Here is a 27,633-nt window from a genome sequence, read left to right as displayed (position 1 = left end):
CCCTCCTGTTCCCTGCGATCACCTGTATCATTTGATTCCCTGGATGAAAGTAGGTAACCCAATCGCGCTGGGCCCTGAGGCTCCACCTGAAGAGAGCTGCCCTCCCCCCAAGGGTGAGGTATACATCTGGGCTGTTGGAGCAACCAGGGCCGAGTAGCCAGGGCCGGGGCAAAGGGCGCTATAGGCTGAGCCCCAACGTACGCAGAAAGGAGACTCTCCCGAGCCCTGAAGCGCTGCCTGTCCTTAGTCCTCAGGCACTTGCTGGCCACTAAGCTGTAGGGTGAAGTACTGGTTTGTGGCTGTTTCCCCTTGGTTGCCTGTCTGGGGCTTGGCGTGTGAGAGGGGAGAGATCCAGGATCGAGTCGTTACCACAGCAGGAGCGAGCCTCAACCCATGCGGGCAGCGAAGGCGACAGTCAGTCCTCTTGGGCAGGAAGGGACTCTGAGAAGCTGTCTGATCTCTTCTTCTGCCTCCACACCAGCTCCTGTGCGGTCACCTCACCAACAGGCTGTTCCCTTTTACATGCCTGCGTGTCTTCAAGCCACCTGCTGTCTTATTCAGTCTTAATCAGCACTCTGCCTGAGTCTTGGCCTGCAGGAACATCCATTTTAGTCCAGCTCTGTGTCCCCCAAACAAGTTCTCCCTGCACGGGGCTTACGTTTTCCTGAGGCTGAGTTCTCCTAGTTAGAAAAACCCTTCCTGGGTTTCCCAGAGGGTCTGTCTGCCTCCACAGAACTAAGACTCTTAGTCGTTCTCTCTTGCCTCAAGCAAGTTTAGGGGCTGCAGCCGCCAGCTGCACAGGTGAGTTCCTGTGCCGGTCCAGCCCAGCCCTCTCGGCCCAGCATCTAGACACCTGTCCCTTTGCTGCTCCTGCCGCAGCCAAGGCAGTGAGGAAAGAATCAGCTAAACTTTGGAAGAAGGTTTTCTACTTTCAGCATCCCCTTTCTGATAGAGCTGGGTGCAGGCCAAATCACAGCCACGGGGGACCAGGATGGATGCTAGACCAAGTTTGGGTCCCTGCAATGGAAGAATGGTCACTCAGCTGAGCCCCCAGCACCTCGCATGGGGGTGAAGGATGGGAGCAGGTGAGGAGGGTTTGATTGGAGGGCTCCAAGGAGGCAGTCCTGGGCCAGGGGCAGGGTGGTAGGTTCAGTGGTGGCAGGGAGAAGGCATGTGAGCTTACATTTTTAAAAAATTGTAGTGGGTAAACACCAACATAAACCTGCCCAGGAAAATAGAGCAGGACTTAAAAAATTTAAAAACCATAACAAAATAGAGCTCTAACTGTAAACTACAGAAACCAGGCTCAGGGGGCCTGTGCCCTACAAGATGCCTGTCCCGCTGCTCCTATATGTGAAGGGCCACCTGTCACAACATATAGGCTTTGGAATTTCCTGGTTGTGCCACCACTGCTGCCTGGATTTGGAGAATTCCTGTCCTTGCTTTGGCCTCTTTTCTTGGAGCAAGGGCAAGGGGAGCAGGGGGCTTCAAGCCAGCACTGCATATTGAGGTCCCAGCAGAAGCTGGGCTCAGAAGGCAAAGAAAGACTGGGTCTCCTGTAGTCTGCATACGCCTTGGGTTGGGACCCAGCCATGCTGATCACCCCACCATCACCCACCTGAACCTCTTGAAGCAGAATTTTCATAGCCCACTGCCCTTCTTAACCACCTTCTTAACCAGGTCATAGCCATTCAGCACTGCCCCCGTCCTCTGGATAGACAAAGAGCCTGGGACAGGAAGGTGGGGGAAGAGTGTTATCCCAGCCCCATCACTGACAGGCTGTGTGACCTGAGGAAGGCCCTGCCCCTTCCAACTCCGTTACCTCACCTGTAGAGTGGGGGCTTGGGCCCAGTGAGGTCTAAAGCCTCTTCCAGCTCTGACGTGCTGTGACTGGTAATACACCCAGAGCGCAAGCTAAGATGTCCCATTTATTTACCCCTTTGTCTTCTGGGGGAGTGCAAAAGAGCATCCGAGGCAGCCTGGGGGACGGGTTGCCAGGTGGCCCAGGGCATTCCTGCGAGCAGGTAGGGCCGCATTTATCCTTTGCCCTTCTCAGAAGACTCCTGACTCCAGACACACAGAATTACAGCTGCATTCTGCTGGAGGAGGACGGTGGAGGCACTCCTGCCTCCTACCCAAACCCGGGAGGGACCGTGCAGGCTGGGGCTTGGTGCGGTGGGGGACCTGCCCAAGACAAGCCCTTTAGTCACCCAGCCACCTGTAGTGGCTTCTGTCACTCTGGGGTGACAGGGTCGGGTTGGCAGTATTGGCTAAGCGGGCAAGGTCACCTGGATTGTGACTGTGCCTCAGGCCAAGTCTGGTGCCCCTTTCCACCAGGAGTCTCAGCTTCTCAACCCTTCTTAGCTCCCACCCAGCAGTCGGGAGCGTCGCCCCCCAGAGCTGCAGGGGCTCAGGCTCCCGGCCTCAGACACCAGAGCACTGGTTCTCAGCCATCTAGGCAGGTGGCAGGGGCCTCCAGGGAGTTATCCAGGACAATGTCAGGGTCCAGCCGTGCTGTCCTGTAAGAGGAGAAAGTAGGAGAGTCCCTGGCCCCCAGGTTTGGGCCTCTCCTTAGACTGAGAGATGCTGCTGTGTAAGCTTTGTCCTGTTCCTGTCCAGTGTTCCCGGGCTTAGGACTCCGCTCTCTGGAGCAGAGTCCATATGCGGCCCCAGAGTGCTATCTCCGCTGATGCGCAGATACATGTTTAAACCCCCTTCTTCCTGTAGGTCTTCCTTCCATCCAGGCACCCTAGAGGGCCCAGGCATAGGGTTCAGTATCATCATGGAACTTACTGTCTGGTGCCTCTTGATTTAAAGAAAAAAAATCCTCGCATGGGTTCTATCCTGTGGCAGAATATGAAATATCCTACCTCCTACGAAAAGGGCACTGTTTAAAGTAGGTATTTAAAACCAGTCATTCTCAGGCACAGTGTTGGGCCACCTTGGCATTGGGAAGGGACTGGGGCCAGCTGGCTGTGTCCAACGGAGGTGGGTGTCCAGCTGTGGCGGAGAGGGAGGGGTGCCGAGATCAGAGCTCCAGGTAGCCTATGAGGATCAGCGTCGCCACGGAGTGACAAAGGACGGTGCCAGGATGTGGGACTGGACAGCCTGCCGAGTTCTCCACCATCATGCTTGTGCCTGAAACCAGCAGGCGGAAATGGGCTGAGTGAGCTGGGCCTGGGACCTGCACATCCCTGTCCCACCCTCAGGACAGAATCCAGACCTTTCCTAAGGAGATTCACAGCGGGCTGGCTTCAGGACAGGGAGGTGTTCTCAGCCCTCCTTCTGCAGTGTTTTGTAGGACCTCTGCTTTTGTTCCCGTGAAAGGAGCGCACTCACCTCTCGGCCCTCAGGGATGTTTGGGAGTGGGAAGGAGGGGGCAGCAAGGGCAGTTCCAGGGCTACTTTGCACTTGGTTCCTGCCTGCCTGCTTTTTTCCCCCTTGGGGACTGGCTGGGTTGGGGTCTGGCTTGGGTGGGAATGATTCCTGCATCAGGCATCTGGATGGACCCTGATACTCCTGGGGGATAAGGGGAGAGACAGCACCTCCATTCCTCACGATGTGGACTTCTGCCGGGACCCCGTCCCCCCCTGGCCCTGTGGTCCGAATCTGCACCAGGGCATGGCCAATGTCTTCAGGAACCGCAATTTCTATCCAATTCTTGCTGGTGAGGTGGAGCGTGGGAGTCGGGTGTAAGTCGTTCTGGTACAGCATCTGTGGGAAGGGGGTTAGCCAGGCAAGAGTTTCCTTACACCAGGACTGATTCTCCTCTTCCCTAGGCCCAGGAATGGGAGGACCCCATACGGTTCTGGGCCCTCGAGGTCCTGCCTCCTCACCCCTCCTGTTTCCTGTTGACCAGGTCCAGGCTCTTGAACAAGCTTCTCACTGGGACAAGAAAAGCTTGCAAGCAGCTGAACTGGTTTTGCAGACTCCTTAGACCAGAAGGACCCAGACTTCACCCAGTCCATCGCTGCCCCCGTGAAATGAACCCTGCCTTTCCGCAGTCATACCATTTTCTTCTAGTCTCTACTACATGCTCCCTGAAGAACTGCTCGTGAATTTCACGCCACTCACAATCCCAAACTCTTTGCTTACACCTAACTCAGATCCTTCTGGCTAGAAACCGCAGCTCCCTTGTGTTTGCCGGAAATACAAGTGAGCGCTTCCTCAGCGTTCAATGCCTGGTTGATCCCTTCCTTACCTTATAGCCTGTGACTGCAGACTCATTTCGGAGCGGGACCACAGGGTCCCACTTAATACTAAGACTGGAGCTTGAGAAAGTCCAGGAGATGTTGCCAGGGGGTCGCCGTGGAGCTGCCAGAGGAGGGAGAGAGTCGGGGAGACCTCCTAATGTTTCCCCACCACTCACCCCCTTGCTTTTAGCCAGCCTTTTTCTAGACGTCTGCCCAAAGCAGTTGTACCCAGAACATTGTGTCACCACTGCCTGAGAAACAAACTCCAACAAAGGTTGGAGAAAAGGGAGGCACTTCAGAGGCCATGAATTCCATTCCCTTATTATTATTAGACGTGCTGCCTCGTTTCTGTCCCGCCCAGGGCTTGTGGGCTGGAGCATTTGTCTTTCGGGGAAAGAGTGATCCTAGAGGCACCCCCTCCAAAATACACCCCTCCACCCCCATCCAGGCTGACGGACTCACGGGGCTTCACGGTCGTGGCATTGGCGGAAGGGCTGGCCGGCCCAGTGCCGGCCCGGTTGTAGGCCCGCACAGTCACGTGGTACTTGGTGTTGTAGTGTAGGCCGGTGACTAGGGCACTGGTGTCTAGCCCTGCTGTCCTCACTCGGTCAGCAGCTGCTTCTTTGTCCCCGGCTTTCCAGTAGCGGATCTGAAGGGGGCAGGGGTACCCTAGGGTCAGCCGTCAAACCCAGGACCTCGGGGCTACCCTGACCCTGGCGCTGGACCTGCATCCTGCTCCTCGCTGGTGCTTGTAACTCAGTCTCAGGTCTCAGAACCCAGACACTAGATCATGAGCTCCAAGAGAGCAGGGACAAGTTGATGTAAGTTGCTGCTCCCTTCTTGGTGCCCAGCAGAGTGCCCAGTTCAACGAGAGAGCTTAATACGTGGGCTGAACGAGGGAGTGGGGGTGTGGGCACAGACTCAACCTAGCGATGGCCTGCTGAAACCAACCCCATTTAATTAATTCAAGGAATCCCGTGGGGACTCTGTTTAAAGGCTATGAAATGCACATTGTACTTGCAAAGTAGTCCCCCAGCCCGCACTCCAGCAAGCTTACGAGGGCTGCCTAGTAAATGCAAACCCATTGTCATAGACCTTGTAACACCAAGGCCTTCTAGATAGTCTTCCAAATCAATGGCAGAGTTTGCAGCTATCTCCTCAGTGGGGCTCTCCTAACCCATCGTGCTAGAGCCCAGGGCTGACCCCCCATGAATGGAATTTACAACATCACTAGTATGATGATTCTCCCTTAGACAATGACATTTCCTGCTTGTCCTTCTGTCCCTTCCTCTCGCTTTCTCTCACTCTCCATCCACCCCCACATGTACCCCAGTGTGGAGTCACCAGTGGGCCCAAGAAGCTGCCGGGCCCCGAGTTCCTCAGGGACAGGATGAGCGGCTGGTACATAGAGGAGGCCACGCTGGTCTCTGCAGCCCTGAGGATGCCAGGCTAACTGGGCTCTGGCATGAAACGGGCAGGCCGTGCCCCTTCCAGAAACCGCTCCTCCTCCCCTGGGCTCCCACAGCGTCCAGGGCCGGCTCGAGCCAAGCAGTAACGTCAAGGCTGTCCACAGGCATCAGCCAGAGGGGCTTAGCTGAGGTTGCGTCCACGGTGCTGCATAGACTGCGTGCTGTGTGCCTGGTTAGTGGATGAGTGAGTCCAGGAGGAGGACTAGCAAGCCATGAGGTGCCCCCGCGCCTTGACCCCCTGACCCCTTCCTCTCCCAGCCCAGGTCAGTGCTCACCTCGTACCCCAGGAGGATACCATTCATGTCCTGCCGCACCGGTTCCCAGGTCACGTTCATCTCTGAGGATGAGACCCCTTTGGCCCAGACCTTGGTAGGGGCCACCCTGGGCTCTGGGGACCGACACAGAACATGGGTTTGGATTCCCAGGCACTCCCTGTGCCCTACAGAGCAGCTGCCAACTGGGACTGCCCTCTCTTAGGATTTTAAAGAGCCCAGGGTGCAGGGTGCAGAGCATCTCCCGGGGCCCACTTCTCTTTCCAGAGAGCCTCCCTCCTCTAGGCCTGAGGGGAGACGAGGTAGCGAGGGCTGGGAAGGAAGCCAGGGGCTTAGAAGCCAGGTGTCCTCTCCACCCCACCTATGGAACCCAGCAGGGGTGTGAGGAGCACTCCGCCACCCTACACCCCGTGGACAAGCTGCTGGGGTGGGGACGCCGCACGGGCCCCGGGGTGGCCCACCTTCCTCAGCCGAGTACACGATCGCGGTGAGGCTCTCAGGCCCATCCCCGCGGTGGTTGTAGCTGCGGATCTTGACCTCAAAGGGCGTGTAAGGCCGGACGCTCTCGTTGCTGTAGACGAAGTACTGGGCATCGGCGCCGGGCACCCGCGCGGTCTGCCAGCTAGTGCTGCCCTGCCTGCGGAAGGACAGCAGGTAGCCGAAGCCGTCTCCGTTCTGGTACTCCCGGGACATGGGCTGAGGGGCAAGAGCGTGGCGTGGGCGAGGGGCCGCGGCTGCGTTTCCCTGCCCGTCCTCCAGCCCCACCCAGCCTTCACCGAGAGGGGTGGCCCCAGGACTGCGGTGGTTCCATCCTGCAGTGGGTACCAGGGGAGGGGAGGGACCTTGTCTCCTCTGGAGTCAGGACCGTGCAGTGGCTCTGTCTGGGTCCTCTCTGCATGCCGCTCAACTCCTGAGACGAGTCCCACCAGGTGCGGGTGGGGGTGAGGGTGGGGTAGAACTTGTCCCCCCAGAGAACTGGAGGCATAGTCCTGCCTCTGTCCTTGCAGCTTACCGTCCAGTTGACAATGAGCTCTCCAGGGGCTCCACCACCTCCTCTGAGACCTGAGGGTGCCACCGAAGGGGCTGTCAGGGCCAAGGGACACAGGCAGTTAATGGGCCGTGAGGGAACAAAAGCTCTGAGTCTGAGACCGAAAAGCATCCTAGGCCAAGGACACCCTTCCAATGGGCCCTGGCTATACGCCAATAAAATGGACAACCTAGAAGAAACGGACAAATTCTTAGAAAAGTACAATCTCCCAAGACTGAACCAGAACCAGGGAGAAATAGAAAATATGAACAGATTGATTACCAGTACTGAAATTGAATCAGTAATTTAAAAACTCTCAATAAACCAAAGTCCAGGACCAGATGGCTTCACAGGTGAGTTCTACCAAACATTTAGAGAAGAGTTAACACCTATCCTTCTGAAACTATTCCAATGGGCCCTGGTTTTGTCCTTCAAGAGTCCCTCTGCACGTGGGCTTTGCAGTCAAGCAGACCTGAGATCAGATTCCACCTCTGCCACTTACTAGCTGAGTTTCTCTGGGCGAGTTACTTAACCTCTCTGAGCCTCTGATTCCCCTCTCCGTAAGATAAGGATAATAATGTTTCTCTCAAAGGCTGTAAGAAGAATAAAATTAAACAAGACAGTGGCTAGCATATACATACAGTATACACTCCATAAATGATTATCCTCATCCCTCTTGTTGGTTTAAACTAAGTAGCAGAGACCAACTCCAATTTGCTTTAAATTAAGGGGAATAAATAATTCAGAACTGCAGTTAATCCAAAAAACATTTCTTTTGTGTTACAGGGTGTTTTATTATTATTATTTTTTATTTTCATGGCAGACTTAATTTCCTAATTGTCTCTAGTATTCAAAAGGCTGATATTAAAACAAGAATGTATTTAATTAGATAGTGAAGCTTGGCAGGGGGTAACTTGGCTGAGGGTTAAAATATATCTGTAGATGATCCAGCAATTGGAGACTTATCACTTGGTTCTGATGATACTTTAAGGCCTTCTCATTTGCAAAGGGCACTTAAACACATTACCCATTTGATCCTGTGAGGTGGGCATTAATATTACCCTTTTCAGAGTGGAAAGATTGAGGCCCAGAGCAGTTAAGTGACTTGCCTAAAGTCACACAGCTAATAAATGTCACAGTTTGAATTTGAACTCAGCTCTTCTGATTTGAAATCTCATCGTCTTTCTTCTGCACCATAGCTGTCTTTGTGCTCAACTCCTGGATACTACAGTGAAGGAGACCACTCCTCACCCTTTGACTGTCCAAGAAGTACAATCAAAGAAAGTGCTCCTTCTGGAATTCTTTACTCAGGAGAGGTACCAGTTAAAAATATTGAATGATTCCAGAAAGAGCCTGGAGAGTCAGCATGGGGCACATAGGAAACCATGTTTATGGACACAAAAAGGCAGACCCTCATTACACATCCAGCGGGGCAGGCCTGGGTGGGTGTGGAGGGGAGGCAGGTCCTGATTCCATAGTGCTGGTCTCAGGATCCCAGGGTTCTCGTTCTGGGCCTTCACCTTCACCTCTTCCCTTCCTTCCCCACTCAGGTTCTGACACCTACCTGCCTTTCAGGGAGGGTTGTGGGCAGATTGTCCATTCCTCCTGCTCCCAAAGAAACCATCTAAAGAAGGACTTAGAGCACCGGCTGCTTACTTAGTGCCCTGCGCAACACACACACACACACACACACAAACACACACACACACACACACACACACACACCCCTTCCTCATTAACTGATTCCTGCAGCTCGTGCACTTCCAGGGAGGATATCTGCCCGTCACCCCATGGTCCTGGGTTCAAGTCCAGGCGCTGCCAGTGTGACCCTTCCTTCCTCCAACCTTTGGTTTTTCCATTTTTAAAAAAATTAAACTTTTTACTTTGCGACAATTGTAGATTCACATGCAGTTGTAAGGTTGGCCTATTTTTTAAATGAGGGGTTTGGACTGGCTGGCTTCCAGCCCTGACAGGCTGTGGCCCAGGGCACAGTACGTTGTGCAGTGTTGCGGCCTCGCTCTGACTTGTGTTCCTTTCCCATCTGTTTTGTTAGAGTCCGAAGCCTGGTGAGCAGGGTTGGAACTCCATGTAATTGCTGCTTGCTTGGGGCTCCCTTTAAGGAGGGCTAGGGTGTGTGCCCTGACATTACTTCTCACCCAGGGCTCTGACCTGCTTCCTTGGTCCGGATTTTGCTGGAGGGCCCACTGGGCTCCCCAGTGCCCAGGATGTTGCTGGCTGAGACCCGGAACTCATAGTCCATCCAGGGCGTGAGGCCCAGCACCTGGGCGGTCTCGGCGTTGCCCTCGATGTTGGCGGGATCTGCAAGGCACCAGGGAGTCAGTGTTCTGCACTTCATTTACTGATCTGGATGGAAAGGGGCAGGGACTAGGTATGAATCACTTTTTTATACCCAGCTTTCACGGTGGTACCAGCTATATTAAGAGTTCAATACCTTTTCCAGGAATGATTGGGAAACTCGTAGACCTCCCTGCCTTGGAGCCTTTGTAAGATGTTGTGTGCACCCCACACCCACATGAATGTTTTCATTGCCCCATTAATAGTTCTGCCAATGCTTCAAGGGTGCAGACTGAGTGCCTCCCCCTCCAACTCTCTCCCCATTCTTCTGCCGCCTGTGTGACCATCTTCCCTAATGTCCTGGGAGCTCCCTGCAGGCAGGGGGTCTACACTTGTCCCTCTTCAAAGATCCAGGCTCAGCCTTGGCCTCTGACCCCCAGCCCTCCCCGCCCCCCCTACAGCCAGGCCTAATCAGTACTGACCTGGGTGGGGCCTCACACTTACTGGTCCGAACCTGCTTCCACTTCCCTGCAGGTAGAGTGCGAGCTTGCAGGGTGTACTTGGCAATGGGGCTGTGGTTGTCAAAGCCACGGCTCCAGCTGAGCTGGACAGTGGTGTCACCGATGTCTCTCACAACCACGCCTCCTGGGGGACCTGGCGGACCTGCACCAAGAGGTCAGAGCAACAAATTTGAGCCAACCTCCTTCAGGCTCGCTTGGGCTGGTGCAGTACCAAGAGGGAGCAGCAGAGGGCGCAGGAAACACACACCGGGTTGGGAGGGCAAGGAATGGGGGCAGTAGTGAGTGGCGCATGGGGTGTTTTGAGGAGGAAGGATGTGTCCAAGGCTGGAGGGGTCACAGAGGCTCTCACACAGAGATGTGTATAGATTTCCCAGCACGAGGCTTTGAAACTTCTGGCCTCAGCAAGTTCTCCAGTCTTGGGATGTGTTAGGAGTGGATTTTTTACAATTTTAGCTTTGGAGGAAGAATATTTTATTCATTTAGGATCTGCCAAGAACCACGGGATGAGTTCAGCTCAACAGACTTGTTAGGAGCCCTTCCCACAGCTTTCAGGGAGAGGTGGGAGTTAGGGAGCGAAGGTCAGAATAGCCCAGCCGGCCCCTGAGGGTGTCACGGTGGGGGTAGGGTGGGAAACCCCATCACCTCGGACCAGGACTGTGGCCTCCTTAGATGCACTGTCCACCACCGTCTGGGCCATGCATGTGTACTTCCCACCGTGGCGCAGCTGGGCGTTCAGGATGGTCAGATCCCCAACCGTCTCCTTCTGCACACGGGGGACAGGAAGCGGGGCAGGTCAGAGGAAGCAGCCCTAGGCTAGTGCCTGAGTCAGGGCACAGGAGGCAGGGCTCAGAGTGCCCTGCTCTGCTACTTCCCCAGGCCCCTTGCACCTCGCTCTTCCTCTCTGTTCCATGGGAGGGATCGGCTACTCTCTACTTGGTACCACTGGGGATTAAACGACATTTTTTTACAGAAGACAGTCAGTGATGGTTCAAGTTAATGATATCATCTGCGCTAGGGGGCAGGATAACAACAGTAGGGGAGTGAGTCTTGTTCGGTGTCTGGAATTCCAGGTTTGACCCTAACCCTCTTCTAAATGCATAGACGTCGGGTGGAATCCGGGGAACTGCCCGTCTAAGGGAGGGTGCTTATGAACCCAGGGATGAGCTTGCCGTCATGGCATTCCCGGGGGAAGGGGGAAAAGCTTTGGGGGTGTTGATGGCTCTCGTGGGTCCCCTGTCTGCCCAGAAGGAGGGAGGAGCCCTGGGTTTCTGGCCTCAGGCCTTACCACACTGGCCCTTCGGTAGTGACCCCCAGGCTTGTCGAAATCGATGGGGAAGTCGTCCAGGGTCCAGATGAAGGTGAGGTCCATGGTGGGGTCGTGGGAGGCGTGGCACTGCAGGGTCAGGTTATCTCCCGAGTTGATGTCGGCACTCGAGGGGGCTAGAGTGATCTTGGTTGCATCTGCCAAGACAAAGGGCCCCTGAGTGGACGGGGAGGAAGTAGGCCCAGGCAGGGGCAGCAGGGCAGGGTGAGAGGCTCTGTCTTGAGCCCCAGGAAAGAGAACAGGCAGCGTGGCCAACAGCTGCATCCCAGCAGCCCCACGAGTGCGTGGGAGGGAGGCAGGAGCATATCCTGGATGGCGGTGTTTGGGGGCAGTCCCAAGAGAAACCGAATCCTGGGGTAGCCTCAAAACCAGACTAGGAGGAACATGGGAACACAAGAGCCCAATGGCGAGGAGGGATGGCACCCCGTGGTGGCTGAGTCACCAACCTCAGCCAAACCATGGTCCTTACCTCGTACAGACAGGATGCCCGTGCTGTTGGCTTTGCCCATGAAATTCTCAGCAAAGCAGGTATATTTGCCTTCATCTGACCGACTGATGTTTCTTATGATCAAGGTGCCATCCGGAGTTACAGTCACTCTGCAGCAAGGACAGAGCAGATCTGGCCAACCCAGTGACACACTATAGTCATGGGAAGGGGACTCACCTCCAAGGAGAGTGAGGGTGGGCAGGAATTTCTCAGGTGGGGTGGGGCTTGTACCTGCTGCTGTTGACCAAAATCTCAGTGCCTTTGCTCCAGAGCACCACGGCCTTCGGAGCTGCCCTGGGCTGACAGGGGATAACGATCTCTCCCCCTCGGGCTGCGGGGATCAGACGCCTTACAGGATTCAGCCTAAAGTCGGGGGCAAGTGCTGGAAGGAAGGGGGAGTGCCCCACAGTCATGCAGGGAATCAAACCAGTACTCGTTGGCCTGGAGTCAGATGTCACCTGGCTACATGTTAAACATTTTATGTTCCCTCTATGGCCAATCCACGAGTGACCCCTAGCAGCACCGCTTCCAAAATAGCCAGAATCCAGCCCCTTCTCATCACCCCCACTGCCACCAGATCTCCGCTGGTTGGCCCTCCTGATTTTGCATTTTCTTTCTACAATCTCTTCTCCACCCAGCTGCCAGGAATATCATTTTAAGAACACAAAACAGACACTCAGAAAAAGTCCAACGCCTCCTAAGGGCTCACAAAGGAGTCCCTACCTCTCTGATTACATCCTGCTCCATTCCTTCCCTCACTCATTGTGCTCTATCACCTGGGCCATTTGTTTCTTCTTCTTTTTTTGGTTCCGTGAAGATGCGATGATTTTTCCTGCCTCAGGACCTTTGCACTTACTATACATTTTGCTTGCAAAGCCCCCAGATCTTCACATGGTTGGTTCACATCCCAAATGCAACTTCTTCAGAGAGGTCTTCCCTGACCATCCCCTCTAACTGGCCCACCTTACCCCCAGCACTCTGAGGGAGTTTCTTTATACTGTATTTTTTATGGCTGTCTGAAATTATCTTATTTAATTGTTTGATTTTGTGTTTATTTGCCCCCCTCTCTCCACTGGATTGTAAGATACTTGAAGGCAGAGACCTTATCTTTCGTGTTCACTTCTTAGGAGGTTTTGAAGAAATATTGGTTGAATAAATGAATGAGTCTTAGTTAAGCCTCACTACAATTGGATGAGGTAGGTACCGTTCTGTCCATTTTACAGATGAGGAAACAGACTACAAGCTTAAGTCACACATCTAAGGATACTGGACTAGCTGACATTTACTGGGCACCTGTTATGTGATGGGCAGGTTCTTTATGCTTTAGCTCTATCATCTCCTTTAATCCCCACAGCAGCTTATGAGGGCTGGGCTATTATTGCCCACATTTTATTATTCAAGAAACTGAAACACAAAGAGATTAATAACTTGCCGAAGGTCACACAGGCAAAGGGGCTGCATTAAACCCAAATCTAGCTGATTTGGTGTTCAGGGACTTTTGCCACCTTGTTTTCATGGCGGCAGACATTTACTTTGTCCACGTCAGACGCGGGTCAAGCCAGAGACCCTGTCCTCTGGGAGCTCCATCTAGTGTCTCATCTCCTGTCTTAAATCCCTGAGTTCTACTCAGAAGCTGTTGGAAAACTAAGGAAAATTGCCAGGTGAGTGTGTGCGTTTAGAAATGCTGCAACACACAACCCCTAACGCCCCCCACCTGGGTGTCCCCGGGGACGTCCTCTCTCCCTGGGCCCCTTACCTTGCACGGCCAGCTCGGCACTGGCGTAGATGGTGCCGTGCTTGTTCTCCGCCACACACTGGTACATGCCTGAGTCCTCTAGGCCCAGCTTGGAGAATCGCAAGTCCCCGGCCAGCACTTCTACCCGGGCCTGTGCAGAAGATCAGGAGCACTGGGTGGGGGCTTATGGGGTGGACGCAGTGGAGAATGGGCTGCCTGGAGGGAGCGCCTGTACGCCCAGTCCTATCCACGGCCACCTGGAATCCCAGGACGCAGAGATTCCCCAGGCCTCCCCGCACGTCTGCACACGGAAGCCAGAGGGGCGAGTGACACACTCAGGACCACATAGTGCTTTTGTGGCTGAGTTGGGCCTGGACTCAGGTCCCTGGACCCTCCAGACTCTATCCAGTTGACCAGCCTGAGGCCATGTGACTCTGGGATGGAGAGAAGCACCTAGAACTACCCTGTGGCACCCTAATTGGCCCAGAAGGGTTGCCAGTGTGCGGAAGGGGAGGAGATCTGGAGGGTGAGGGAACCAGGTGAGCAGAGGACGGTGTGCTGGGTGTGTGGAAGGAAGCCCCAGGTCTCCTACCTGGGAGGCCAGAGGATCCCCATCCCGAAGCCAGCGCACTGTGGGCCGGGGCTTGCCGGCGGCTGCGCATTCCCAGTGCAGGTTGGAACCGATGTCAGCCTCCATGTCTGAGATCACCTTGAGCCACTCGGGCTGAGCTGCGGGGAGCAAGGGAGAGCAAGGCTGGGGAGGGGCTGGGGAGGAGCTGGGAGGAGCTCCGCGGATTAACTGGACTGGATTTGCAGGGCTGCAGCTCCTGTGCCAGACAGCAGAGGGCGCCAGCCGCATTCCGGGATGGGGGGGTGGGGAGAAGCAGGTTCAAGACACCTGGCACTTCGTGCCTGTGTCAGTAACTGTTTTAGCGACTTAAGTCATTCTAATCCTTTCCATGTGCTTTCTGCAACCCTGACTGAAGCTCTGAGCTGACCACAGCACCAGCCTCATCTGGTCCCATACCCAGTGCAACCCGTGGGCAGGAAAGTTTCAGCAAGGGGCTGCCTAATCTCCTCCCTGACTTTTGGGTCGGCTTCCTCAAGGACAGGGGAAGGCAGGGGGTGAGCGTGTCCGGCCCTGTACCCTGCACGATGATGCGGCCCTGGACGGTGTCGCGGCCCTTGGAGTTCTCCGCCTCACACTCGTAGGTGCCTTCGTCCTCAAAGCCTACGCTGGGGATCTGCAGGGTGGGCTCGGCTGTGGCCCACTGTGGGGACAAGGAACCATCCACTTTGCGCCACTTGATCCTGGGGACGGGGCTGGCAGGGGAGACAAAGCCAGAGGGGGTGCGCTGAGCTAGGCAGACTCCCTTGTGCCTGCAACTCCTCCCCCAACCCAGGCCCCCCTGAGATGCTGGGCAGGTGGGGACGACGGGGAGGAGGGCCGGGAAGAGACAGAGGGAGAGCGGCCAGGAGAGGAGGACGGGCCTCTCCCAGGGAGGCTCAGAGCATAGGTGGTCTGTTCCCTGAAGCTGACTTGCCCTCCCTGCCTGCCCCCACCCTGCCCTGGCCTCTTCTGAGCCTGCCCTCCTCAGCAGTGGCCTGCAACCTGGTTCTTTATGGGTGCCCTTCCTCCTCTCCCCAACAGGGCCTTGCCTCTACTTTTCAAAGGGGATTTGGTTGTTAGTAATCTGTGTACGAAAATGGACTGAGGTATCAGTGAGTCTTAAAGGGTAATGTATTACCCTTCATGTGTTTTAAATATGGATTTTCTGGAAGACCAGTAACTTTCCACAAAGCAGGGGGCATCTTGGGTAACCACAGGAGATATGTGAGGGAGGAGGGGACCAATGCACAAATCACATTCTTTCATTCATTCTACAAACATTTATTGAGTACCTGCTATTTGCTTAGCCCTGTTCCAGTGAGTCCTTTTTCTGAGAGAGTAAGAGTTCTATTATGTATTTTCTATTTTAAGAGATAACTGTTAGCATCCATAGAATACTAACTAAATACCAGATGCTATTCTAAGCACTGTACATATATTAGTTCATTCAATCCTCATAACAACCCCATGAGGTAGGTACTATTATTATCACCATGTACAAATAGGGAAACTGAGGCACAGAGAGGTTAAGTGGTTTACCCAAGGTCTCCCAGCCAGTAAGTGACAGAGCTAGTATTTGAACGAGGCAGGCTGGGTTGGGGTCCACACACCATGCTACCTGCCCCCAGCCTGGGGTGTTGTATAAGCTGCCTGAGCCTATCATGCATGTTGCTGGGAAGATGCCTCACCCAGAGAGTCAGTGCCCAGTGAGTGGCGGTTGCTACCCACTGTGGGTCCGGCACTCTGCTAGACCCTGCGAAGGCACCAAGATGGCTGAGAGCTGGCCCTGCCTGCCCTCTCCCTGAGGGGCTCTGAGAGGCTGTGCCCTGGCCTGCCCCCTCCCTCCCCTACCACTCACTTCCCGAAGGCGAAGCACTCCAGGGTGACCTGCTGCCCCACCAGTGCATAGGTCTCTGCTGGGAACCGGGCCTTGATGCTGGGGGCAAAGAGCCTGGTGTCTGGGGAGAGAGGGTTCACATGTCAGATGTAGCTGATCCAGATCAGGTGCTCCTGTGCTTAGGATCTCAGCACAACTCAGAGCCCACACTTTCTTGACTCCCTTTCCCCTTGGGGGCATGCAGCAAGGGTCTGAGGCCATGTAGCAGGAAGACCCTGGGGTCCAGGCCCAGACCCCGTGCCCTTTGAGCTGCTCTTCACAACTTCAAAGGGAACGCCCCCTGACCCCTTCAGCTCCCTCCTCCTCGCCTTGCCCGCTGACCCTGACCTTCTGCAGCCAGGTTGAGCTGAGCAAACTTGCTGAAGACGCTCTTGGTGGAGAAATCCATGTGGCTTGTGGCCAGGCAGGAGTAGTTGCCCAAGTCTGAGGCATTGGTCCGGGCAATGTACAGGTTCCCTGTGGTCTGGGACACGAAGTGACGCCCGTCCGTAGGGATGAAGTTGGGGAACTCGTTGAGGAGCCAGCGGTAGGACAAGCCTAGGAATGGGGAGTTTGAGGAAACCGGGGGTGCTGGGCTAATGGAGCAACTCTGGGTAGGACCTCAACGCGCTGCTGGGGATCTGTAGACCCTGTCCTGAGAGCCCCTGTGCCCTGAACTGGGGCTGAGGGGAGACCTAGAGGGAAGATGCGACTTTATCTCTGCCCTCAGGGAGTGCTGTCTGCTGGGGAAACAGCCCCTGCCCTTGGGGACCTCCCAGTCTGATGGGGGTGGGGCACAGAATCATTTAGAGTTGGCACCCAGGGATCAGTGCTTCCAAGGGTCACTCACCACCTCTTATTCCATCCCTCTTCTGCTGAGTGGCCAGAAGCCCCTCCTGTGCCCTCCGTCTAACATGGTCCAGGGGCCTGACTCACCTGGGTAGTGGGCGGGTGGGTTACAGGGCAACATCACACCCCAACCTTCGTGGGTTTTCACTGGGTCTCGCTCCTCCTTGGAGAATTCCTGCAGGACTGGAGGTGGAGACCATGTGCTCAGGCGTTGTCCTCCAAGCCTGGGGGACCCTCCCCAGCTCAGGCTCCATGGGGAAGTAGTCACCCGCCCTTTCTGGACACTTTTTCCAGCCCTTTCTTCTCTACCCCCAAAGCGTCCCGGCACCCCGTGGGGCTCACAGCCAAAGCGGAGGACAGCCTCCCTGCTGACAACGGTGCCCACTGGGTTGGAGGCCAGGCACTGGTAGACGCCGGCGTCCTGGGCTTTGGTGGGGTTCATGATGACCAGGTTGCCCCCAACCAGCTGGTGGCGGGAGCCTGGCTCCAGCTTCATCTCGGTGCCATTCATCTTCCACCTGCAGCGGGGGCGGACAGGGGCTGATGTGACAAACAATTGCCCACTGCCCAGGGCCTCCCAGCACCACTGCGGGGGTCTCACCTGTAGGTGGCCGGAGGGCTGGCCCGGGCACGGCATGCCAGTGTCACCTTCTCCTCTGTGGACTCCTCTGGGAATAGCAGACCGAGGGGCTGGTCTTCAAAGACAGGCCCAAAGGTGGCCGGGGATCCCCAGGCTGAGCTCCAAGCTGCAGATGGGGGACACCACCAGAGGTCTCAGGGCCTAGGGGCCAGCTGGAGCCTGGCCTCCAGGGCAGTGCTGTCCAATAGAACTTTCGGCAGTGTCGGAAAGGTTCCATTTCCTACCCTGTCCAGTACAGTAGCCATTGTGCCCCTGAAATATGGCTAGTGCAGCTGAGGAACCAGATTTTAAATTTTATTTAATTATAATTAATTAAAATTTGAATTTCAATAGGTTGGGCAGACCCCATCTAGTCAATTAGTTCAGTCAGTCACCCCTCCTATACTCAGATATTGAGTACCTGCTGTATACTTAGCACTGGGCGAGGCACTGTGTAGCAAAATGAGTAAGACACAGTCCCTCTTCCTCAAGGAGCTTGCGATCCAGGGAAGAAGACAGAAAACTGACAGTAGGCGAGAGCCGTAATAGTGGTTTAGGTTCAAGAGCAGGGACCCTTGGAGTGGAAGCAGTCAGGGGACTCATGGAAGAGCTGACCTGCAGGGTGTGAGATGGGCCTTGAGAGATGCATGGGAGCCACTGGCTGAAAAGGGGGAGAGAGGAGGTGTGGCCCTGGAGCCTAGTGCCCCTTCTGGGGAGGGCGTCCTGAGAGAACGTGCTCTGGCTCTGGGCCTCTATTAGCTGTTACAGGACCCTTCTAAGCCTCAGCGTCTCCACCTGTGAAATGGAAAGAAGATGAACCCCCCTCCCAGGGTCTGTAGCAGGGCTCAGCCTGACACAGGGTGTGTACTCAGCCTCTGTCTCCTGGACCCAAGTGAGGGGGCCGGGTGGGGGTCAGGGGAAGAGGAAGTCTCAATGGTGGGTGGACGACGTACAGGTTGCTTTGGGGCATTTTATAAAATTCCACTGTGACATTTCAAGAAAGAGAGGCCCAGAAAAGGGAGCGACTTGCCCACGGTCACAGGGCAAGCCTGTGGCACGCGCAGTTCTAGACCTCGGGTTCCTGCATTTGCTGGGCAGATGGGTATCCCACATGCAAACGGCATTTTCCTGCCTGGCCCCCTCCCGGGTAGATGCCTTGCTCTTCACGTCCCCTCGTCCAGGCTCACCGGGGCAGGGTCTGAGAGGCACAGGGCAGCGTTTCACATCTGCCTCTGTTTGCTGACTGGTGCGGCCCGTCATTCTTTGCCTTTGTGGCGTCAGGCAGGAGCCAGGCCACCCCTAACTGGCTCCTAACCCTCCATGAAGCTGATTTCAGGCCCTCCTTGGTGGGTCGTGGGGGGATCCCCATTAACCAATTAGTGCCTGCTCTCCTGGTGCACCCAGCTGTCAGCCTTAGTCCAGGGGTGGGGGTGGGCCCCATGCCACAGCTGAGGCCCAGCCTTGGACCCCTGGGAGTGATGGCAGCTGTTAAGCAGCTCTCAGAATGAGGAAGGAGGTACGGCTCCCTGAAATGGCATCCCCCATCCCCCCTCCCCACCACCCATCACTATCCCTCATTGCCGCCCCAGGCCTCGGAGATGGCGGCGCATCTTCTCGGCTGGAGAGCCCAGCTTAATCCTAAGTTAATGATGGTGGTGGAGGGTAGGGACCCTGCCCCAGCTGGGACTGCCGGGAGGGGAGGGAGAGGAGGGGTAGCGGAGGCGGCCACGCTGCTGGGAACAACCTTGCATAACAGCAGCTTCCAGTAACTCTGTCTGGATGGTGGTGGTGGTGGTGGGGGGATGGTGGCTGAGTGGGCCTGGGGCACGCTGATAATTTAAGCTTCCGGAAAAAGCATTCTCCCCGGCATTCAGCCATGTACACACCCTCACCCCAATATCCACAGACACATGCTTTCCACCTCTCACGTACACACACTTCCTTACAGGCCCACAGACACCACACATATATACATACATGACTCTAAGCTACTCCAGTAGTCAGATATACACATTTATACACACATCCGTTCCCATGCACATATGGCTACAAATGTCCACATATACTTATTTATATCTACATCTAGGCATTCATAATAACAAAATAGATGCTGTTTATTGAGGGCTAACTCTTTACCAAATACCATGCTCCACATTTCTTTCTCATAACCTCTTTACAAGGTAGGCAGTGCCATTTTCTCGTTTGGCTAATGTGAAAACTGAGACTTAGAAGGTTAAATAACTTGCCCCAAGTCACACAGCGAGAAGGAGCAGATCTAGGGATGTGGACCCTGGCCAGCCTCCCCCCATAGCCAGCGTCCTTAACCACAGGGCTCAGAATTCTTGACTTCAGTCTCCCATCAGGACCATCAGAGATACTGTTGCATCCTGGGGGTACTGAATCAGAATCTCTAGGAGTGAGGCCCAGGAATCTAGATTTTAAAAGGGCCTCATGGGCATTCTGAAGAGCAGATAGAGTTGAGAGCCATGGCACTGTGTGTAAGGCCTTCTATACACATTCATCATCCCCCCAAATGTAGCATGCCCTCCATGCAATAACTCACTCACATTTCCACCCTCTCAAACATCCACAGACACACCCTCACTCACCCCGCCCCTCCCTCTGAAGCTACACACACATCCACCCACACATGCACTTTCTCACACACACACACACACACACACACACACACACTCCCCCAGGGAGAGCCACCCACTCTGTGCTGTCCTTGTTTGGCATCCTCTCTGATTCTCTCCTGATTCCCTATCCTGACAACTCTGCTCCCCCAAACACAGGTATCAGGGCCTCGTGGAGGAAGGAGATTAGGGAGCTGAGACCGTGGAGGGGAAGCCACGCTGCCCTTCTTTGCACTGGGGTGCAGGACTCCAAAGCTGCATCCCCAGGGTAGGTGAGCAAAGACAGCCAAGAGCTGAGGCCCCTTCCTAGGGGGTGGGAACAGCCATGGGATGTTCCACTCCTGCCTCTGCAGTTGCTGGAGGTGGCAGACCAGGTCCCGTCTCCCTTGGCCTTCCTGCCTCTCGGGGTCTACGGACCCCAGAGGCTGCACATACTGCTTACCTCAGATGATGGGGTCCCAGCACTGACTGACCCTGAGGGTGGGGAACGCGGAGGAGCCCAGGCACCGCTCCTCCACTCTCTCTGGTGTGGGTGTCTCCTGCTCCTTGCAGCCTGGGCTCCCCACCCCAGCAGCTCCTCCAGACCTGGGGGGCCCTGGCACTGGAAACTAGGCCTGGAGCTGGGGGCCTGGGAGGCTCCCCTATTTCCCAGCAGCCTCACTGACTTGGATGCTGGGTTGGGAGGTGGTTAGGACATAATGAGAACATCTGAAACTATGCCAGTGGAGTCCTTCCCTGGTGAGACGAAGAATTTAAAATGTGCTGGTTTCAGCCTTGCAGGGGCTGTGGGATGGGGAGGTGGAGCCTGAGGTAGCTAGAACTCCAGAAGGACACCAGAGGATGGGTACTCTTTCTCCCATGGAGATCTTTAAGGAAAAAAGAAACGTCTATTGATCTGGGCTGGGGGTCAGGGCAGAGAGGCCAAGCAGCGGTTCCAGCAGGCCCCTCCGAGCAGCAGCAGGCTGTTGGAAAGCTCCCCCAGCTCAGACAGGCTGGGGCTCCCATACCGCCTCCCTAGCAGACTCTCCAGAATCCAGCCAGCCCGGGGCCTCTTGGCCTGCACTGCTCGCTTTTCCGTGCCCTCCTTTTCCTTCTGCCAGCCACCTTCCTCCCCTCTCCCCACTTGAAGCACCCCTGGCATGAGAACTTTTGCTTGGGTCCCTCTTGCCTTTTTCCTGGGCCACGCCCTGCTCTGCCTCATCTCTTCCCAGATCCCGTTCCACATTTGGTCCATTTGCCAGGCTTCATTGTTGCCCTGAGGAACCCTCCCAGAGTTGCGTGGTCAGGGGACCCTAGAGCAGTACTATCCAATAGTACTTTCTGTGATGATGGAAATATTCTATAATCTGTGCTATCCGATACGGCTATGAGGCCTTGAAATGGGGCTAGTACAACTAAGCAACTAATTTTAAATTTAAGCTTGCAGCCTTAAGAGGCTGCAACTCTGGGCTGATGTCATGGAGATCTGGTTGTGCCATAGTCTTGCTGTGTGGCCCAGGGCAAGTCCCTCACCCTCTCTGGATCATGCTTTTCTCATCTACAATACGACAAAGACTCATTCCCTCTCCTCCTAATCTCAAAGGGAAAGTAAAATCCACAAGCAGGAAAATTCTATAAGGAAATGGCCTCAAACTGAAGTGCCACAGCAGTGCAGTCAATTATTTCTGTAGTCATCACTAACATAATAGCAATGATATAAAGCTATGATTATGCCTGCTAGGCTTTGGAGTCCAGACAAGCCCTCTTACCTGGAGTGGAGACAAGGGCCACAGCGGCCAGCATTAGCAAGTGTGATTTCCTCCTGGTAGGCGTCCCCATGGTGAGCGTTGCAGGCAGAAGTGGGGAGCGGAGGAGCGGAGCCTCAGCCCTGCCCAGGGAGAGTCTGGCCGGAGGCTGAGAAGGACCTAGGGAGGCAGAAAGACAGGGGAGGACTCAGCTGAGGAGCGCCCCTCCCAGCTCCAGGCACATCTGGGTCGGCGATGCTTTTGCCTCAGCCTGGGGAGAGGCTGGAATTGCTCTCACCCTCCCCAGGGCCCCAGGGGAAGGGGCTTGGCCATTACCAAGGAGCTCTTCCCAGGGCTGAGTGCCTCCTGCTGGCCCCCTGGGAGTCTGGCTCTGCCCTGTACCCTCACCCCACCTCCCGTGCAGCCAGCAGGGTGTTGCTCAGGGAGTGAAAGCAGTGACTAATTGGGAGGCGAGCAGCCACCGCCTGCTCACCCGGTAATAGCTCTCAGCGCAGGGCCAGAAGAGAGCAGGGCCCGTGCCTGGGTTTGGGGAACTAGTGACATCTTCTAGGAATTGGGCCCGCTTTCCCCTGCCCCGCACACAGCTGCCTGGGTGGGGGGTAATAAGCCCCTCTGGGAGCTGCATCAAGTCTCTGGGAACCAGCCTTGTTTTTCTACCAGTGAGGAGGAGTTTCATTGATTCGTCCACACCCTCTCACCTGGGCCCCAGGTAAGGCACTTAGGTACTGTGCATGATGGAGCCATAACCTTGGCCCCCTTAGTAAGGCTTCCCAACCAGATGGGCTAGAGGGCCTGGACAGGCCTTCTGGGCTGAAAGAGTTAACGCAGCTCCTAGAGGAGCCTCCCTCTTGCCGAGATGAGCAGAGATTTGGTTAAATCCTGGAGCCCTGGAGAACCTGCTCCCTGGGGGACACCGAGAGCAAGTCAGAGCCCCCCTCCATCAGTCTGAGAGAGGGGGTTCTCATCCTGGGGGGAGAGCAGGTCCAGCCTTCCACCTACTCCCCATCTCCAGGCTGTCTTGCCCAGTTTGGGGCGGGGAGAGTGTGGAATCTCAGGGGCCTGCTTCTTGGTTACCAGACTGAGTCTGGGACACTGGGCTCCCAGGCTACTGGGAGCCAGATCACCCTGCTGCATATTCTGCTTCTCTGCCCTGCTACCTGCTTTGCAGAAAACTAAGAGCAGAAGGTGGGGATCTAAGGTTGAGGGAGAGAGCCCGGCCGGGGGCTCTTCCACTAACTGGCTTCAAGACCCATGCCATCTCTGTGCCTCAGTGTCCTCATCTGTAAAATGGGTGCTCTCTAGTGTCTCTTCCAGCTCGGAGACTGTGATGCTCCCAGAGAGTGCAGGGTGGCCGAGGGCCTGGGAATGCTGCCCCTGGATGGGAGTGGGGAGGTGGAGGAGGCAGGCTGCCGATGACCTGAGTCTGCCTCTAGGGCCAGTGCAGAGTCCGAAGACCGGTGCAAGCTCAGGGTCTCCCGGCCTCACTGCGGGCTCTATTCCCCGGGAAATAGAGGGCTCCCAAATGCCCTTAAACCTCAATGTTGATCACCACCACCCCGTTCCTGCCTTCCCAACAGTCACAGCTGGCACCGAAGGAGCAGGCGGGGGGTGGGGGGAAGAGAGGGGAGAAGTGGGCCCAGGGCCCGTCAGGGAGGATATAGGCTGAGAAGCTTGGTGTTCCGGTGCGAGTGGCGGGAGTAGTGTTTAAACAGATGGCACTCCCTCCCCTGCCCCAACTCCAGCCTCATACCTACCTCCCTGTGTCAGGAAGGGGGCCAGGTGCCACCTCTCCACCTGTCCCTCCCTATCCTTGCCACTTTCAGTTCCAGGCTTGAACCCAGAGGTTCAGCACTTCCAGCCCGTCCAACACGCCCCCAGCACCCTCAGCGCAGAATAGGTATCACTTGTGTGTTGTATTTAACTGCTTGAGAACAGCTGTGATTGTATGCCTCCATGTCACATGCTCACACTCACACTCACACAGGGGGCTGACCAGTCTTCAGTGCTGCCCAAGGGCAACCCCAGGGCACACACACACACACACACACACACACACACCCCTCATACTCCCTCTCACACACATTGTCTCTCACTCACACACTCCCTCCCTCTCATACACACATACACTCTCACACAGGCTCTCAGGTTGCTGGGGTCAGCAGGGTGCTTAGCCATGGAAGAATCTAGAAGCAGGACCCTGGATGGTACACAAATGCAGGAAGCTGTCCTCATGATACGGAGCCACTGGGGCACTGGGAACCACAACAGGATTTGGAATCGACGGACAGGAGTTGGTGACCTTGGCTTCATCTCCTAACAGTGTTGGGAGCTTGGACAGGTTACCTCTCCTGGTGGACCTGTTTTCTCATCTGTGAAGTGGAGATCGTAACCCTTCCTTTGCAGAGCTGCTCTGAGTGTTGAATGAGGTACAGTGTGCCCTGCAGAGGCAGTCTTGGGGCGGTTTGGACTTGCCTTGGGGTGGCGGTGAGGATAGGGGCGTGGAGAGAAGATGGGGCACCAGGCCCCCTCCCCACTTCAGCCAGGGCAACTCCACTTATACTTGCTTTATCTGCTGGACTTCCCTCCGAGGTTCCCTTTACACAAAGGTTTCCGCAGCTCCGAAGAGTTTGAAAACGCCCCTTTGGCACAGGTGTGCCCCGTCCGGAGTCTGGCACAGAGAAGGTGCTCAGTCATCGTTTGCTTCCTGCCCTTTGTCTGCCTGCCAGTCTTGAGAGCTCAGCGAGGGGGTAGGGTGTGGGCTCGGGGAGACAGGCACTTATCCCGAGTGTGTCCGAGCAAAGCGGAAACAGACGGGCAGGGACCTGCGGCCGGGGCTGGAGACTCCGGGGACGAGCCTGCTGCTGCCCGTCTGCCGTTGCCCACCAGCAGTGCTGGAGAGAGTGGGGTGGGTGTGCGTGTGTGCGTGTGTACGCATGTATGTGATGTTTGTGCATATCTGTGTGTTCTGTCTCTATGTCCCTGTGTACATGTGTGGTCTAGTCTTGTGTCTCTGTGTATATGCATGTGTCTGTATATGAGTATATCTGGTCTTTGTGTATTGAATATATGCCTCTGTGTGTGTGTGTGTGTGTGTCTTGTGTCCCAGCCCTGCCTTGTTTCCCGGTGATCTACCAGGAGCCCTGCACCCTGGATCATTCACCTCCACCCCACAGTGGTCAGAATTATCTGTTCTCTCTCTTACCATAAGTAATTACCATATATCATGGATAATACAATCCCTCTGCTCATCCTAAACTTCGATGTAATCCAGACTTTTATCAGTCACCTCTGGGCTCAAGGGCCCTGGGCACCCGCTGGGGCCTGAGACCTGCAGCTTCAGAGGAGACATGGGTCAGGGAGGGCCTGGTACCAGGAAGCACCTAGGGTTGCCCTCGGGGAGCATTAGAGGCTGATCAACCCAATCAGATGTACATTGAACCAAGGCCACTCTGTGCTAAGGCCTTGTGTGAACACACATCCCCACACCCCCAGAGCTTGGGTCAAAGGTTGGAGCTTATTTCCTCCCTGACACGAGGCAGTTGGTATCCAGTCTTGCCCTGCGTCCATTCCCACTGCGTATTTAACACCACGTGCCAGGCATTGTGCTAAGTGCTGGGGAGGCAGGAATAAAAACACCGCCTTTGCCGAGCTCCCTGCCCAGCTGAGTGCAGCGGGAGATGTGCTCACAAGCTGCATGGGCCAGTCGTCTCCCCATAACATCTGCCCTGTGACACATTCTAGAATACCCAGGATGGAGGAGGCCTTTTTGTCAAGAGCAAGGCCGGAGTGGAGCTATGCCAGGCCTAGAGCTGGCCCTGTGGACCCTGAGCCAGCCAAGCCTGGCCCCGGCCAGCTGCCCTGGTGCGGGGGTGCAGGCACAGGCTGGCACAGGCGGACACAGGCTGTCACCATTCAGGGCCGGTCCTGGGAGAACGTGGGGGGCTCATAATCTGCTTGGGGTTCTGGGAGACCAGGGGGAGCTGGCCGAATTGCTGGGCCCAGGAGACAAAGGGCCTGGAGGACAGCTGGGGGATGGAAGGCTGTGAGCTGGACTCCAGGGTTTGCTGGGCTGAGGACCCTTGCACAGAGGCGTTGGAAAATGAAAGACACACTCCGCCCAAGTGCTTTCCCTTGGGGTACTGAGCTCCTGGCCCCAAGCCTGTCTCTCCTTCCCCCTGGACAATGGAGATTTGAGCAGCTTTGGGATGGGTGGTGGTAGGAAAAGAAGGAGTTTGGAGCCCATTTGAGGGCAGAGACTAAGTGACTTGTTATAAGCTGACAGGTATTATAGGAGCCCCTCGGGTCCCCACCGTGCTCCACCTAGCAGTGCAGCACACTGGCTTAGTGGGGTGGGCTCTTGCGTTGACAGGCCTGACAATTACTAGCCAGTGTAACCTTAGTATAACTAACCAGCGTAACCCCAGTTATTACGTTCATTACTTAACCTCTCTGAGCCTCAGTCTCCATCTGCAAAATGGGGATGAGAGGGGTAGTACCCACCTCCCGGGACCCCTGTGAGGTCAGCACAATTCCTAGCCCACAATAAGTGCTTGGGAAAGATCAGAGCTCATCACTGAGAACCCTCATGGGCCTCGAGCACAGACCCCAGCACACCGAGGGACACACAAGTGTGTCGACAGACACTGTGCCCGGCTGTGAGTCGGGCTCACTTCCACACAGTCGAGACATCCGGCCAGGCTCACATGTGTCGAGAACGCTGAGAGTCTCCCACAGTCTCCCTGGGCGGGTGCCTTCCTGCTGTACCCCACAGGCGTGGCGGGCCTGGGCCAGCACTGGCAGGCATGCCGTTCCAGACAAGGCACAAGGACACACAGAGACTCGCCCAGACACCACGTGTTCAGGAGAGCACGGGGCTCGGACACCCACGTGGGCTCCCCCAAACAGGTGCTCCTCCTCAGCCACCCCACCTCCTGCCTGTGGGGTGTACGATGGGAGGGGGACTCTACCTACGAAAGGAATTGCCACCTGGGATGGGACCACTGTCTTCCGGGAAGGTCTGAGCCATGCCCACACCCCATGGGAGGATGGGGTGTCCTCAGTGGCCTGGTGGGCCCACGTGCCTGGTGGCAGGAGCTGGCAGGAAGAGGACTGGAGCTGAGAGGCCTCGGTGCGGGCGGGGCCAGTGCCCTGAGCTGGAGGAGGTCCTTCGGGCATATTTGGGTGGGACAGGGACCTTCTCAGTCCCCAGGGGGGGACAGGGACTGCTTGGTGACAGGGCAGCCTTGCAGCTGGGTCCCTCCCCAGCCTGTTCTGTGTGCTCCCTCTCTTCCCACCCCTCGGTGTTCTCTGCAGGCCCTTTGTATTTGCAGCTGGTTCCCTGAGGCCCCAGCCCTGGCACTGCCGTACCCTCTGGGGAGAGCTGTGGCTCCCAGGCTCATGGGTTTGCCTGAGCTTGCGGCACGGGGCCGGGGAAGTCCGGCCCTTGATCTGCAGCCGGGAGTCTTTGGCCCTTCTGTCCCCACCCTCTCCACTGAAGAGACCCCTCAAAGTGGGGAGTGGGCAGAAGGGGAGAGCCTTGCATTCTCCTGGGAGGACCTGGGGGTGGGCAAGTAGCACCCAGACTCGAGGTTTTCCTACTTGCCTGCCTATTCCGTGTGGGGTCTGGGGGCAGAACGAGTGAGGGCTTTGGGAGGAGGGCCCCTTTTGAGACATCAGGCGTAGGAGCAATTGTTTCAACTTGGTTCAGAAGATCCAAATCGGGAAGAAACTAGTGGAGCAACTTTGCATGTCCCCTCATCTCTGCTGAGAGGTGACTCCCTCTAATTCCTGGACAGGCTGGTTCAGAACCAAGCCTGGTCCAGGTGGGTTTGAACTTGCTCCTCCCCTCAGGCTAGTTTCCGCTCTAGGGCCCAGATTAACTGCACCTGTTGGGCTGCACCGCAGGAAGGCCACCCTTCAGCCAGAGCCAGGGTCGGGGAGCCTTTTGGTCTATGAGGTCGGCGGACATTCAGAGG

General features: G+C 55.8%; 1 protein-coding gene across 1 annotated transcript; it reads right to left on the bottom strand.

The window, feature by feature from the left end:
* Positions 1–1,167: 1,167 nt before the first annotated feature.
* On the bottom strand, positions 1,168–21,731 carry CNTN2 (contactin 2). Its single transcript, XM_059904698.1, has 22 exons — positions 21,662–21,731; positions 17,260–17,404; positions 17,001–17,176; positions 16,746–16,841; positions 16,158–16,367; positions 15,792–15,891; positions 14,471–14,646; positions 13,916–14,052; positions 13,345–13,474; positions 11,820–11,970; positions 11,571–11,698; positions 11,063–11,238; positions 10,420–10,540; positions 9,761–9,919; positions 9,131–9,280; positions 6,947–7,017; positions 6,396–6,630; positions 5,938–6,050; positions 4,656–4,842; positions 4,202–4,314; positions 3,546–3,714; positions 1,168–3,138 (listed from the first exon to the last, which is right to left on the bottom strand). The coding sequence occupies exons 1-22, from the start codon at positions 21,729–21,731 to the stop codon at positions 3,029–3,031; spliced, it is 3,123 nt and encodes a 1,040-aa protein (XP_059760681.1). The 3' UTR covers positions 1,168–3,028.
* Between the last annotated feature and the right edge of the window lie 5,902 nt (positions 21,732–27,633).

This window comes from Balaenoptera ricei, chromosome 1 (assembly GCF_028023285.1).
Source record: "Balaenoptera ricei isolate mBalRic1 chromosome 1, mBalRic1.hap2, whole genome shotgun sequence".
Lineage (NCBI taxonomy): Eukaryota > Metazoa > Chordata > Mammalia > Artiodactyla > Balaenopteridae > Balaenoptera > Balaenoptera ricei.
This window is presented reverse-complemented; position numbering and strand designations above follow the sequence as displayed.